A 12,890-nucleotide genomic window follows, 5' to 3' on the forward strand; every position below is an offset into this window, starting at 1 on the left:
TCGGTGGCGTTTAGGCTCACTACCAGCCTTAGTAGAAGCAGAACGCTTGGGAGCCATTGTACAGTAGGATTTAACAGAAAGTTCAACAAAAAGTTCAACTTAAAACAGTCGCACACAGCACAGATTAAAGTTCACAAACTTAAGAACGTCTACTCAGCGATACGGCGTAAGAGAAAGTGGCCGCCGCGAGAACCTAGATGCTGCGGGTTGGAGATGACGGGCAAAACACCAATCACAGGCTAGATAACAAAACTTGTGTTCTGATTCGTCATCTATCAGCGCTTGAACCAATCACAACCCGTCTTATATGATGCGTAGGTTACCAACTCAAAGTACAAGATACACCGCGTATACTGTACGTACAGTATTAATAATAATAATAATAATAAATAATGATAATAATACAGTAATAATAATAATAATGATAATAATAACAATAATAACTTTATTAACAACAACAATAATAATAATAATAACAATAATAATAATAGCTTTACGTATGCTATTTTATGCTTTTGTTGTAGGATGTGTGTCTCTCTCTCTCTCTCTCTATCTCTCTCGTACGCTTATTCGAAATGTGACTTTTGCAACAAAGAATATTATTGGATGCAGCACTACGTACGTATACATACAAAAGATTCATGGAAAAGAAGCACATCCATTACATTTGTAGTACAGTAGTAGCCATCAGCAGCTTTACACCATTCTAATATGGTATGACTGCATCTGATTTGCGTTTCATGTTCGATTTAATTTTACTACGTACTGTATACAGTACTGAATTATCGTATGATCACATTCTCTTTTCGTGTTTTATTTCTTTCTGTGCTGAATTATATATCATATGTAATGCAATGAACAATCAGTAAGAGCAGATATTACTAATTACAGTATTAATGGAATTACAGGTAACGAAATATCGTATTTGGGGTCTTCAGATATCGCGGTATTTTCGAAATTTCCGGAAAATCCGCGATATGTATATACAGTATATATATGGGTTATGGAAAAAACCCGCGAAGTGGTGAATCCGCGATGGTCGAACCGCGAAGTAGCGAGGGTTCACTGTATTACAAATTTTACCCCTACATTTAATGCAAATCGTATGGGGATCAACAGAGGCTTTTGGAAGCCGAGTTTTACACCCTTTCACACACTTCCTATATGAAGGGGAGGGGTCAGCCTTTTTGAAATGTAAATAGAGAGATCAAAATCAAGCAAGGGTAAAAAAATAATCCAATTCAATAGGTATTCAAGAGAATCCGTAAGCGAGTCCAATAATTGCGAAAGTAAAAACCAATAAACAACTGTACATCACCAAGAACACTGTTTATTCCTGGTAAACGGCGAGTGAATTTCCAAAGCTGTTGCCAATATGGCGGCAGAAGAAAATCTGATCCTAGGAGGGATAGTTTGACCTAGGTCCGTGGTGGCGCTAGTGTATACCTGGCATATCTATGCGATTGCCGCGAGTTTTGAATTTTCTGCCGGACAGAAGTATAGAGCTATTATATATAACCAGCGGGTAAGTTTAAATATTTAAAACAGTACATTATTGTAAAAATAATACAAGGAAAACCAAACTACCTGTGCGATGATAGTCGATGTACATCCAGACTGAAGGAGACCAATGCAGGTGATGCAAACAGAAAATTTTTGCTTTTTTGAAATATGTTCAATGTGGCCATTACTGGATGACACACAAATACCATTATTTTCCTCTACAGTCCCTGCAACTGGTGTCAAAACTTCACAAGTATTATTCTCTGCAGAAAGTGGTGAACATGGATCCTGAAAAGAATTACCAAATGTCAATAAACATGACTTACTGGTGCAGCTATTTTATTTTCACTGGATTTGATAGAATGATTTGTTTGAAAATGAGAACTGAAAATGGGAGTGAGGTAAAATCAAATTAGTTTAAAAGAGCCATAAGGAAAGGATAACAAGTGAAAGACAGTGAGCAATGCAGGTAAAGATGAGATGAATGATTGGCAAAATTTTATTTCAACACTTGCAAGGCTATTGGTGGTTCTCCCAAAAATTACTAAATTTTCTTACTGTTAGTGCTTCACTTGGCTAAAAATTAGGTGGAACCAAATTTAAATTAGGTAAATCACACCACCAAAACGTCCATCAAGGTCACATCATTAGCCTTACTATTTTTTCCATTCAACCAATTAGAATATTTGCTTCAATAGTAACTCAATGTCATATATAATTCAACAATCCTTTTGAATTACTACTACTGTATGTGGTCTTTTTGGGCTCAAGCCATGGCGTCCTGATGGAAGGTTCCTTTTTGGTAGCTTCCTTGGGTATATCACTACTAAGTATTCCGAGAGAATTTAACCACAGGTTATCACAGAATTCTAACTTCTGGAGCGAGTATCCTAAAGGTTTCCCTTTTAAGACATCGTATATCAACAGGGGACGCATGTATTAACGCGCCACATAGCTATCTACACCCCAAACAGAGTTAACACTTCGGTGTGTAGGGGCGGAGAATAGCTGGGGAGCCGTTCCACAGCTAATCTCGTTCGTGGCTACTTTTGGTACTCGAGACGTAAACAAACGGGCACCATTGCTAAATGACGTCACGTCCGTCCTCATCCTTCTTCTAGTAGCTTGCCTTGCTAAGACGGATTTTCCCTTGTGCTTTTTCATCAGCTTGCATCTTCGTTATGTCGCTACCTTCGGCCTCGCCTTCTTCTGGAAAGTTGAGTACAAGGTTCCAGTATTGTTTAAATAAGCTCTGACCGTAAAGTAACTTTTACTTTTCAAGATATTTGATGTTTTGTGGCAGAGCTGTGCCTCCACCGGACCGGCCATTTTATGGCATCGCTGTTGGTTTTGCATGCCTTATTTAGATAGCCTCAACAGCGTTTTCCGGCCTCATTAACTAATCGATACTATTAGTTATTTAGTCTTCATAGCTAGGAACTTTTATATCGTGTTTTGACGCTCTTTTATCGGTCATCATCTGACCCCATACCAGTTGGCTAGTATAGCCCCTAGGCCAGAGCGCCTATATCAGTGTTCATGCATGATATTTATCAGTGATCCTAGGTTTATTTATGAAGATAGTGGCATTATTTTACAATACTATTGACTGTGATGCAAGTGTTATCGCCTTCAGGGACCATATAGGGGACAGGTTAGATAGTGTATCTTTCTAACCTAACCTACCAGTAGGACCCCTATATGCTTCCTTCATCCCCTGCCTTAGGGCACCCCCTCTGTGTAGTCTTGCTCCCCCTACCACATAAGGGGGTCAAGCTCTTATCAGAGTACTATATCGCTTCTCTGTCCTCCCTAAGGGAATGATCCCCCTTAGGGTTGCGTCCGAGAATGAGGAACGGCTAGTCCTTCCTCTATTGCTGGGGCTAGGTCTCCGACCTTTCCTGCAATAGCGATACGTCTTCCATCCTTCCTAGTTCAGGGTGTGACATCCCTGCTCTAGGTTAGGATTTGGAGAGGTCAGTTCTGTACCTTTCTGAAACGATACCCATGCACCGTTTTCAGACAGGCTGCCTTACCTTAGGCTAGGGAGTGTCCTCCCTTCCTTGGTGGCCGCTCTGGTACAGAACCCCCTCCACAGAAGACCCTTCTCTTCTCCCCTCCCCACCTATCTCTTGTATGGCCTAGCCTATGCTTAGGTTAGTCTTTACCCATCTGTCCCCTGTCCTACAACTCCTCCCTAGGGTGGAGTGGTAGGGCTACCTTGAGCTCCTGTGTGCAGTCCGCTCTGGTACATATACCCTTCATAGTGTCCTATGGGGTTAGCCACTAGATGCGTTTTGTCTATAGGGGTTCTCCCCCCTCTTGAGTGTTCCCTGCCCTCCCTTGGGCTCCCTTAGCTCCCGGTCCTCTGCGGCCCCCGCTTCTGGGTGATAGGGCTAGCCTCTATCATGGGTACACCCACTCAGGTGGGATGTCTTGGGGTCCGTGGCCGGACCCCTACATCCCCCCTTCTGTCTCTTTCTCTATCCGGGTGCCGGTCCCTTGCCGCCTCTACTGTCGGTGATACCCACCTCCTACCTTGGTGACTTCCCCCCTTTCCCTCTGCGCCGCCAGTCCCCCGCGTGCCGGGGGATTGCCGCCTGCCGCCGGCGCCTAGCCGATGGCCTTCCCTCCTTCCTCATAGCCTCAGTCGTCCGTCCACCGGGCGGCCCTCAGAGTGCCGGCACTCCGGTTCCGCTATAACCATCCTTGTCCCTGTCACCAAGCCGGCTACCTCCGGCTGCCAGAGCCGCCGCTCCCTGCCGGCGTGCCGCCGCGGTGCCGGCGGCCGCCACCCTGGTATTACTCTTGACTTCTATATTGTCTTCCTTAATGCCAGAAACTCTGCTGGAGCGGCCTCCGGCGTGCCGGCGGTCTGCCGGAGCCTTGCGGAGGCGTCAAGACGACTTGCACCCCCCTTCTACTAGCTATCATCTGATGTTGATAGCCCTACATCGCAACCAGATGACTTGATTACGTAAATGGATTGGTATTACCTTACCGTTCTATTAGTAACCATGCTGTCTTCTTGCATATCACAGATTTCCAGCATGCTGTGTGTATCTTAGCACGGCTGGTTGCCGGAAACCGTTACCCTATGGGATCTTCTAGTTCCCAATTCTAGTGTCTGAGTGGCCTCAGTCCTAGCCTTATACCCTAGACAATTTCCAATAGAATTCACACTGCCCTACAGGCATTCCATGTTGAACTCTATCCTGTGCCTTCGGTCACAGCAGATTGTCTATGGATGAAGGCCACGGTAACCAGCCGGGCGAGTTACACGGAGTATGTATCTATCTCCTTCTTTCCGCCCATTTTCTGTGCATCACACTTAATGTTAAGTTAAAATTAATCAATTAATATTTAACTTTAGTTTAAGAGTCATCCTTATGACTCCCCCATACTCATGTTCTCTTTCTCTTACAGGAGGAGCAACTGAAGTGCGACCACAGCTTCTGTGCAGTGAAGCGCCCGCACTTTTATGGACACACGGCGTGTAGGACCCACGCCCCTTGTGCCAACAAGAAAGGGGATCTAAAGTTCTGGGACCCACAGAACTGTACGGTCTGCCAGGATCGCCTGGTCGACGCGTTCAACAATCCTCCCTCAGCGGAGGTTAGGGACGCTTTTCGAGAGAAGCTACGCAAGTGGGTGCGTGGCTTCCAGAAGAACGCCACTGGACCGTACCTTGCCACTGAAGACATGAGGGCCTTATTGTTCCCAAAGGCATCCCCAGATTCTGTGGTCCCCAAGGATCAGATCCCCACCGTCCAGATATCGGTGGAACCCGATGTTGTCATGGCCCAGTCCATGCACGAGTGTCGCCTGGATGCCGACAACGAAGAACGTATGTCGGATATTTCGGAGGACACGGAGAGGACCCTCATGGCCCAAGGCACGGACGATGAAGAGGACCAGGTGGATTACATCGAGTCGGAGCAGGAGGTCGCTCCGCCTTCCACCCCCGCCCCTACTCCTACACCGACGGAAGTGTCTCTCCCGTCTACCTCCGCTACCCCGGACCCCATCCCATCCGCCCAGGAGATGTTCCGTATGATAGAAGCCCTTATGGAACAGAAGCTTCAAGTGACACACGAGTTCATCAGGTCCATGGGAGGTTCCAAAGAATCGAAGAAGATTTCGGTTAAGGACCTCCCGATATGCTCACACGCCAACCCCTGGAGGTATGCTGAGCATATGGTCATCGCAACGGGCAGGATCTTCATCAGCGATAAGATCGGCTCGGTTGCCCTGGAAGAAGTGGAGTTCTTCCCGAGCTTTGAGGCTTACCCGGACTGTTACGTCCGGCTTCGATCCGAACCTGCCTCTAAAGAAGAGACCGAACCTAAGGAGGTGATAGTGTTCGATCTCCCGAAGGCCCAGGCTATGCTAGCCAACGCTTTTAAAAGTAGGGGTTTTACCTGCTCAAAGCTTCCGGCACTGAGCAAGAAGCATCCTACTTACGTCGCACCCGACGACGCAGTCCTTCCCTTTACGGAAAAGGCCTTCGCTGCGTGTCACAAGGCAGTGGAAGAAGGGAAGCCCTGTCCTGCACTGGAGGAGTGCAGACCCTTCTCCATGGTGACTCCCCCCCAACGTTCAACACTGGAAGGATATCCAGCATACCTTCGTGGTGGGAAAACTAGATCCTGACGTGGCTGGACGTCAGTTTAATGAAGACCTCCCGAAACTTAATGACCATCTCCTTCGTCGGGAACAAGACACGAAAGAAAGGCTCGCAGCATCCATGTCTCTCCAAGTACAGCTTGACGTCATGGCTGGTGACACCAGAGTCCCCGACCACTACATGGTACTCGCCAAATCGCACATGGCGACTCTGGTAAAGGATCTGTACAACTTCATGAAGGCTCGGAGAGCCTGTCGCGAATTCGTGTTCTCAGGTGCCACAGTGAGACACGAACCCCGGAGGCTGATTTCCTCCAACATCTGGGGTAAGCACCTCTTTCCCTCCGACCTTGTGAAAGAGATCACCGACAAGGCCGCCACTGAGAATAGGAACCTTCTCAACAAGTGGGGCATGTCGAAAAAGAGGAAATCCTCTCAGGACGATGGCCCTCAACCTAAGAGGAAATCCTTCAAGCCAAAACCCCAGCAACGTCAACAGAGACGGCAGTTTCCGGGACCCGCTACTCCCCCAAGTGGCTGCTCAGCCACAACAGACCTTTCAGTTGGTCACCCAACCGGTTTTGTCCCAGTCACCGGTTTTCACCCCTGCCTTTGAGCAACAGACAACTACCTTTCGTCCCAAAGGTAGAGGTTCAAACAGAGGTGCAGGCAGAGACGCATCTCGCCGTCCCTCCAGAGGCAGAGGAGGAAGGGGAGCTAGCGGCCGAGGCAGTAAGCCCTCGGGACACCAGAAGCAATGAAGTGCTTCCGGTGGGAGGAAGACTCCGCCAATTCCAGGATCGTTGGACCTTCGATCCCTGGGCACACAGCATCGTCAAGAAGGGTCTAGGCTGGAGTTGGACTCAACCACCCCCAACCTTCCAGCAATTCTTCCAACAATCAACCCCCCTTCTGGAAGAATATGTCCTAGATCTCTTGAACAAGAAGGTGATAAGGAGGGTAAAGTCAACCAGGTTCCAAGGGAGACTGTTTTGCATCCCCAAGAAAGACTCCGACAAGCTCAGAGTCATTCTGGACTTATCCCCCCTCAACAAGTTCATAGCGAACAACAAGTTCAAGATGCTGACTCTTCAACAGATAAGGACCCTTCTGCCTCGAAGTTCTTACACGGTCTCCATACACCTGGCGGATGCCTACTGGCACGTTCCAATGAACCATCACGCTTCCTCCTACCTAGGATTTCGACTCCAAAGGAAAAGCTACGCCTTCAGGGCCATGCCCTTCGGCCTCAACGTGGCCCCTCGGATCTTCACAAAGCTGGCGGACGCCATAGTACAACAGCTCCGCCTCCGAGACGTCCAGGTGATGGCCTACCTCGACGACTGGCTAGTCTGGGCTCCATCGCCCGAGGATTGTTTAAAATCCTGCAGCAAAGTCACCCAGTTCCTAGAACACCTGGGATTCAAGATAAACGCGAAGAAATCTCGCCTCTCTCCAGCTCAGAAGTTCCAATGGTTAGGAATCCAGTGGAACCTTCAGTCACACCGCCTTTCCATCCCCCAGAAGAAAAGGAAGGAAATAGCAGGGTCTGTCAAGCGACTACTGAAATCCAAACGGATCTCAAGACGCCAGCAGGAACGAGTTCTAGGCTCTCTACAGTTCGCCTCAGTGACAAACCCAATGCTTCGTGCACAGCTAAAGGATGCCGCGGGAGTCTGGAGACGTTCTGCATCCATCGCTCGAAGAGACCTCAAGAGACGGCTCCCAAACAGACTTCGGCTTCTCCTCAAGCCGTGGTCGGAAGCAAAGGCCCTGAAAAGGTCCATCCCTCTTCAACACCCACCTCCATCACTCAACATCCACACGGACACTTCGCTGGAGGGTAGGGGAGGTCACTCCCACCAAAAACAGGCTCAAGGCACATGGTCTCCCCTATTCAAGACGTTTCACATCAACATCTTGGAGGCCATGGCGGTCCTTCTAACACTGAAGAAACTCTCCCCGCCTCCCTCGATCCATATTCGTCTAACACTAGACAACTCGGTGGTAGTTCGATGTCTCAATCGCCAAGGCTCAAGATCGCCCCAGATAAATCAGGTGCTTCTGACAATCTTCCGTCTGGCAGAGAGGAAGAAGTGGCACCTGTCTGCAGTTCACCTACAAGGATTCCGCAACGTGACGGCGGACGCTCTATCCCGGACAAGCCCGATAGAGTCGGAATGGTCTCTAGACGCAAGATCATTCTCCTTCATCTCTCACCAAGTCCCAGAACTTCAGATCGATCTCTTCGCAACGAGCGACAACAATCAACTTCCTCGATATGTGGCCCCGTACGAGGACCTGAAGGCAGAGGCAGTGGACGCCATGTCACTGGACTGGAACAGATGGTCCAAGATCTACCTGTTCCCTCCCACCAACCTTCTGCTGAAAGTCCTCTCCAAGCTGAGAACCTTCAAAGGGACAGTGGCCCTAGTGGCTCCCAAGTGGCCCCGGAGCAATTGGTACCCCCTGGTCCTGGAGCTGCAGCCCACGCTGATCCCTCTCCCGAGCCCAGTTCTCTCCCAGCAAGTACAGAAGTCGACTGTCTTCGCTTCATCATCGAAAATCAAGGACCTTCATCTCATGATTTTCTCTCCCTAGCCGCAAAGAAAAGGTTTGGGATCTCGAAGAAAAGTCTAGACTTCCTCGAGGAATACAACACCGAATCCACAAGACGGCAATACGAATCATCTTGGAGAAAATGGGTCTCATTCGTCAAGGCAAAAAATCCTACGGAAATCACCATTGATTTCTGCATGTCCTTCTTTATTCACCTTCATGGACAGGGCTTGGCAGCCAATACGATTTCTACTTGCAAATCGGCCTTGACTAGACCAATGTTGTATGCCTTCCAGATTGATCTGTCTAGTGACATCTTCAATAAACTGCCGAAAGCATGCGCTCGTCTACGCCCAGCACCCCCACCGAAACCGATCTCCTGGTCTTTGGACAAGGTGCTCCATTTCGCCTCCAACTTGGATAATGATTCATGCCCTCTCAAGGATCTGACTCAGAAAGTTATATTTCTTTTTGCTCTTGCTTCAGGAGCCCGAGTCAGCGAAATAGTGGCATTATCGAGAGATGAGGGTCATATCCTGTTTACTGACTCAGGAGACCTTACCCTCTTCCCGGATCCGACGTTTCTCGCCAAAAACGAATTACCCACCAAAAGATGGGGCCCTTGGAGAATATGCCCCCTGAAAGAAGATGCCTCTCTATGCCCAGTAGAGAGCCTCAAGGTCTATCTTCGCAGAACTTCGGACTTTGGTGGAGGCCAGCTCTTCAAAGGAGAAACATCGGGCAGCGACCTGTCACTGAAACAACTAAGAGCGAAAATCACCTACTTCATTCGCAGAGCGGATCCTGACAGTACACCCGCCGGTCACGATCCTAGAAAAGTTGCATCGTCTCTGAATTTCTTTCAGAGTATGGATTTCGAAAGCCTTAAGAGTTTCACAGGCTGGAAGTCCTCGCGTGTTTTCTTCAAACATTATGCGAAACAAGTGCACGAAGTCAAACATTTTGTGGTAGCCGCAGGTAGTGTTATGAAACCTGCACCTAACTCTGCATAGAACAGTGAGTTACTTGGGACTCTAACTCTTCCATTGCCTATGTTGACCCTCGAGTGATACGTAGTGATGTCGAAAACACTTAGTGCTTTTCATATAACTGTTCTTATCCCAGGTGAAATGTCATAGTCGTCACACGAGTGCCGCATGCCTAGAGCATGATGTGTTTTATTTTAAAGACTGACGTTCCTCGAGAACGAGTGCCTACTAATAAATTTGAAATTCTCTTTCAGATTCAAGAGCAAGTCTTTCATTACTATGTACATTATAATTTGTTGTAAATTAACTTTACATTTATTGCAATTCATTTATATTTTCTGCAATTGTGAAATAAAATTCTTATTTTATTACTTGTGCGTCTCAATCCGCTCCTACTTATCCTATGAAATACATGTCTGTCATAGTTTTATTATCCCCTTCCTCTTATGGTTGATGAAGATACTAAGGTCTCAACCCTTATTATATATTCACCTGTGCAATGTAATATTCCAATACGAATACTTACTCTCTTCATACCTTAGAGACGAGACACTTCTCCATTAACATACAGTGCCTAACCACCACTTGTCTGCCTTTGAGAATGTTCCTATATGAATGCCAACCATTCAGTCTTGTCTCCAAGTTCTTCAGGTTCTTCTAGCAAGGTGAATAGCCCTTCGATAACCACTTTGATCTCGGCATGGCCCGTGGGAACTTCACTGCCAGGGGGGCAGGAAGGTCTCTTCCCTACGGTTCTTCTATTAAGATTACTATGCTACCCTGTTCAAAGCCCTTGGCACTTACTCAAACAGGGGAAAATCTACCACGATACATAGATTCTCTGGTATTCTTCCATCAGGACGCCATGGCTTGAGCCCAAAAAACGGATTTTGAGCGAAGCGAAAAATCTATTTTTGGGTGAGATAGCCATGGCGTCCTGATGGACCCTCCCTGCTACTTCGTCCAGTTTTTCAGGTCCCACCCTGCTCTGCTGTATCATGGCGATCGGCAAGCAACTGGCTTCAGGACGAGGACGGACGTGACGTCATTTAGCAATGGCGCCCGTTTGTTTACGTCTCGAGTACCAAAAGTAGCCACGAACGAGATTAGCTGTGGAACGGCTCCCCAGCTATTCTCCGCCCCTACACACCGAAGTGTTAACTCTGTTTGGGGTGTAGATAGCTATGTGGCGCGTTAATACATGCGTCCCCTGTTGATATACGATGTCTTAAAAGGGAAACCTTTAGGATACTCGCTCCAGAAGTTAGAATTCTGTGATAACCTGTGGTTAAATTCTCTGGGAATATTTAGTAGTGATATTTAGTAGAGAATGTGATGGGTGTTGGGAGTCTTGGCGAAGTTGCAAATGAAAATGGAGCACATTTCATAAGTTTCTGTTCAGGAAACAATCTTGTCATTAGAGGCATTCTTTTTCAACACAAGAACATCCAAAAGTATACAGTGAACCCTCGCTACTTCGCAGTTCGACCATCGCGGATTCACCACTTCGCGGGTTTTTTCCATAACCCATATATATATACATATCGCGGATTTTCCAGAAAATTCGAAAATACCGCGAAATCTGAAGACCCCCAAATACGATATTTTGTTACCTGTAATTCCATTAATACTGTAATTAGTAATATCTGCTCTTACTGATTGTTCATTGCATTACATATGATATATAATTCAGCACAGAAAGAAATAAAACACGAAAAGAGAATGTGATCATACAATAATACAGTACTGTATACAGTACGTAGTAAAATTAAATCGAACATGAAACGCAAATCAGATGCAGTCATACCATATTAGAATGGTGTAAGGCTGCTGATGGCTACTATACTACAAATGTAATGGATGTGCATCTTTTCCATGATTCTTTTGTATACGTACGTAGTACTGCATCCAATAATATTCTTTGTTGCAAAAATCACATTTCGAATAAGCGTACGAGAGAGAGAGAGAGAGAGAGAGAGAGAGAGAGAGAGAGAGAGAGAGAGAGAGAGAGAGAGAGAGAGAGAGACATCCTACAAAAGAATAAAATAGCATACGTAAAGCTATTACGTGTATTATTGTTATTATTATTATTGTTGTTGTTGTTAATAAAATTATTATTATTATTATTATTATCATTATTATTATTATTACTGTATTATTATCATACGATAATTCAGTACTGTATACAGTACGTAGTAAAATTAAATCGAACATGAAACGCAAATCAGATGCAGTCATACAATATTAGAATGGTGTAAGGCTGCTGATGGCTACTACTGTACGTACTACAAATGTAATGGATGTGCTTCTTTTCCATGAATCTTTTGTATGTATACGTACGTAGTGCTGCATCCAATAATATTCTTTGTTGCAAAAATCACATTTCGAATAAGCGTACGAGAGAGAGAGAGAGAGAGAGAGAGAGAGAGAGAGAGAGAGAGAGAGAGAGAGAGAGAGACACACACACATCCTACAAAAGAATAAAATACTGTAGCATACGTAAAGCTATTATTATTATTGTTATTATTATTGTTGTTGTTGTTAATAAAATTATGATTGTTATTATTATTATCATTATTATTATTATTATTACAGTACTGTACTGTATTATTATCATTATTTATTATTATTATTATTAATACGTACGTACGGTATGCGCGGGGTATCTTGTATGAGTTGGTAACCTACGCATCATATACTGTAAGACGGGTTGTGATTGGTTCAAGCGCTGATAGATGACGAATCAGAACTCAAGTTTTGTTATCTAGCCTGTGATTGGTGTTTTGCCATCATCTCCAGCTTCCAGCATCTAGGTTCTCGCGGGCCCGGGTCGTCCACTCTCTGTTCCCGCGTATCGCTGAGTAGACGTTCTTAAGTTTGTGAAGTTTAATCTGTGCTGTGTGCGACCTTTTCAAGTTGAACTTTTTGTCAAATCCTACTGTACAATGGCTCCCAAGCGTTCTGCTTCTACTAAGGCTGGTAGTGAGCCTAAACGCCACCGAAGGATGATGACGATTGCTGAGAAGGTTACGCTTCTCGATATGTTAAAAGATGGTAGAAGTTACGCGTCCGCTGCGCGCCATTTTGGGATCAACGAATCTACTGTTCGCTATATCAAGAAGGACGAGGCGAACATTAGAAAGACGGCTGCAATCACCTTTAGCAGATCAGCGAAGCGAGTCGTTACAACGCGTAATAAAACGATCGTACGCA

The 12,890-nt window shown here is 46.0% G+C and overlaps 1 protein-coding gene across 1 annotated transcript in view; it reads right to left on the reverse strand.

The window, feature by feature from the left end:
- The window catches only part of Pus10 (Pseudouridine synthase 10), a 219,546-nt gene that overhangs the window by 166,121 nt on the left and 40,535 nt on the right, over positions 1-12,890 (reverse strand). The window contains exon 2 of the mRNA XM_068358729.1: positions 1,588-1,791. Within this exon, the coding sequence (XP_068214830.1) occupies positions 1,588-1,791 (204 nt within the window). The remainder of the gene's footprint in view (positions 1-1,587; positions 1,792-12,890) is intronic.

Source organism: Palaemon carinicauda, chromosome 35 (genome assembly GCF_036898095.1).
Source record: "Palaemon carinicauda isolate YSFRI2023 chromosome 35, ASM3689809v2, whole genome shotgun sequence".
Lineage (NCBI taxonomy): Eukaryota > Metazoa > Arthropoda > Malacostraca > Decapoda > Palaemonidae > Palaemon > Palaemon carinicauda.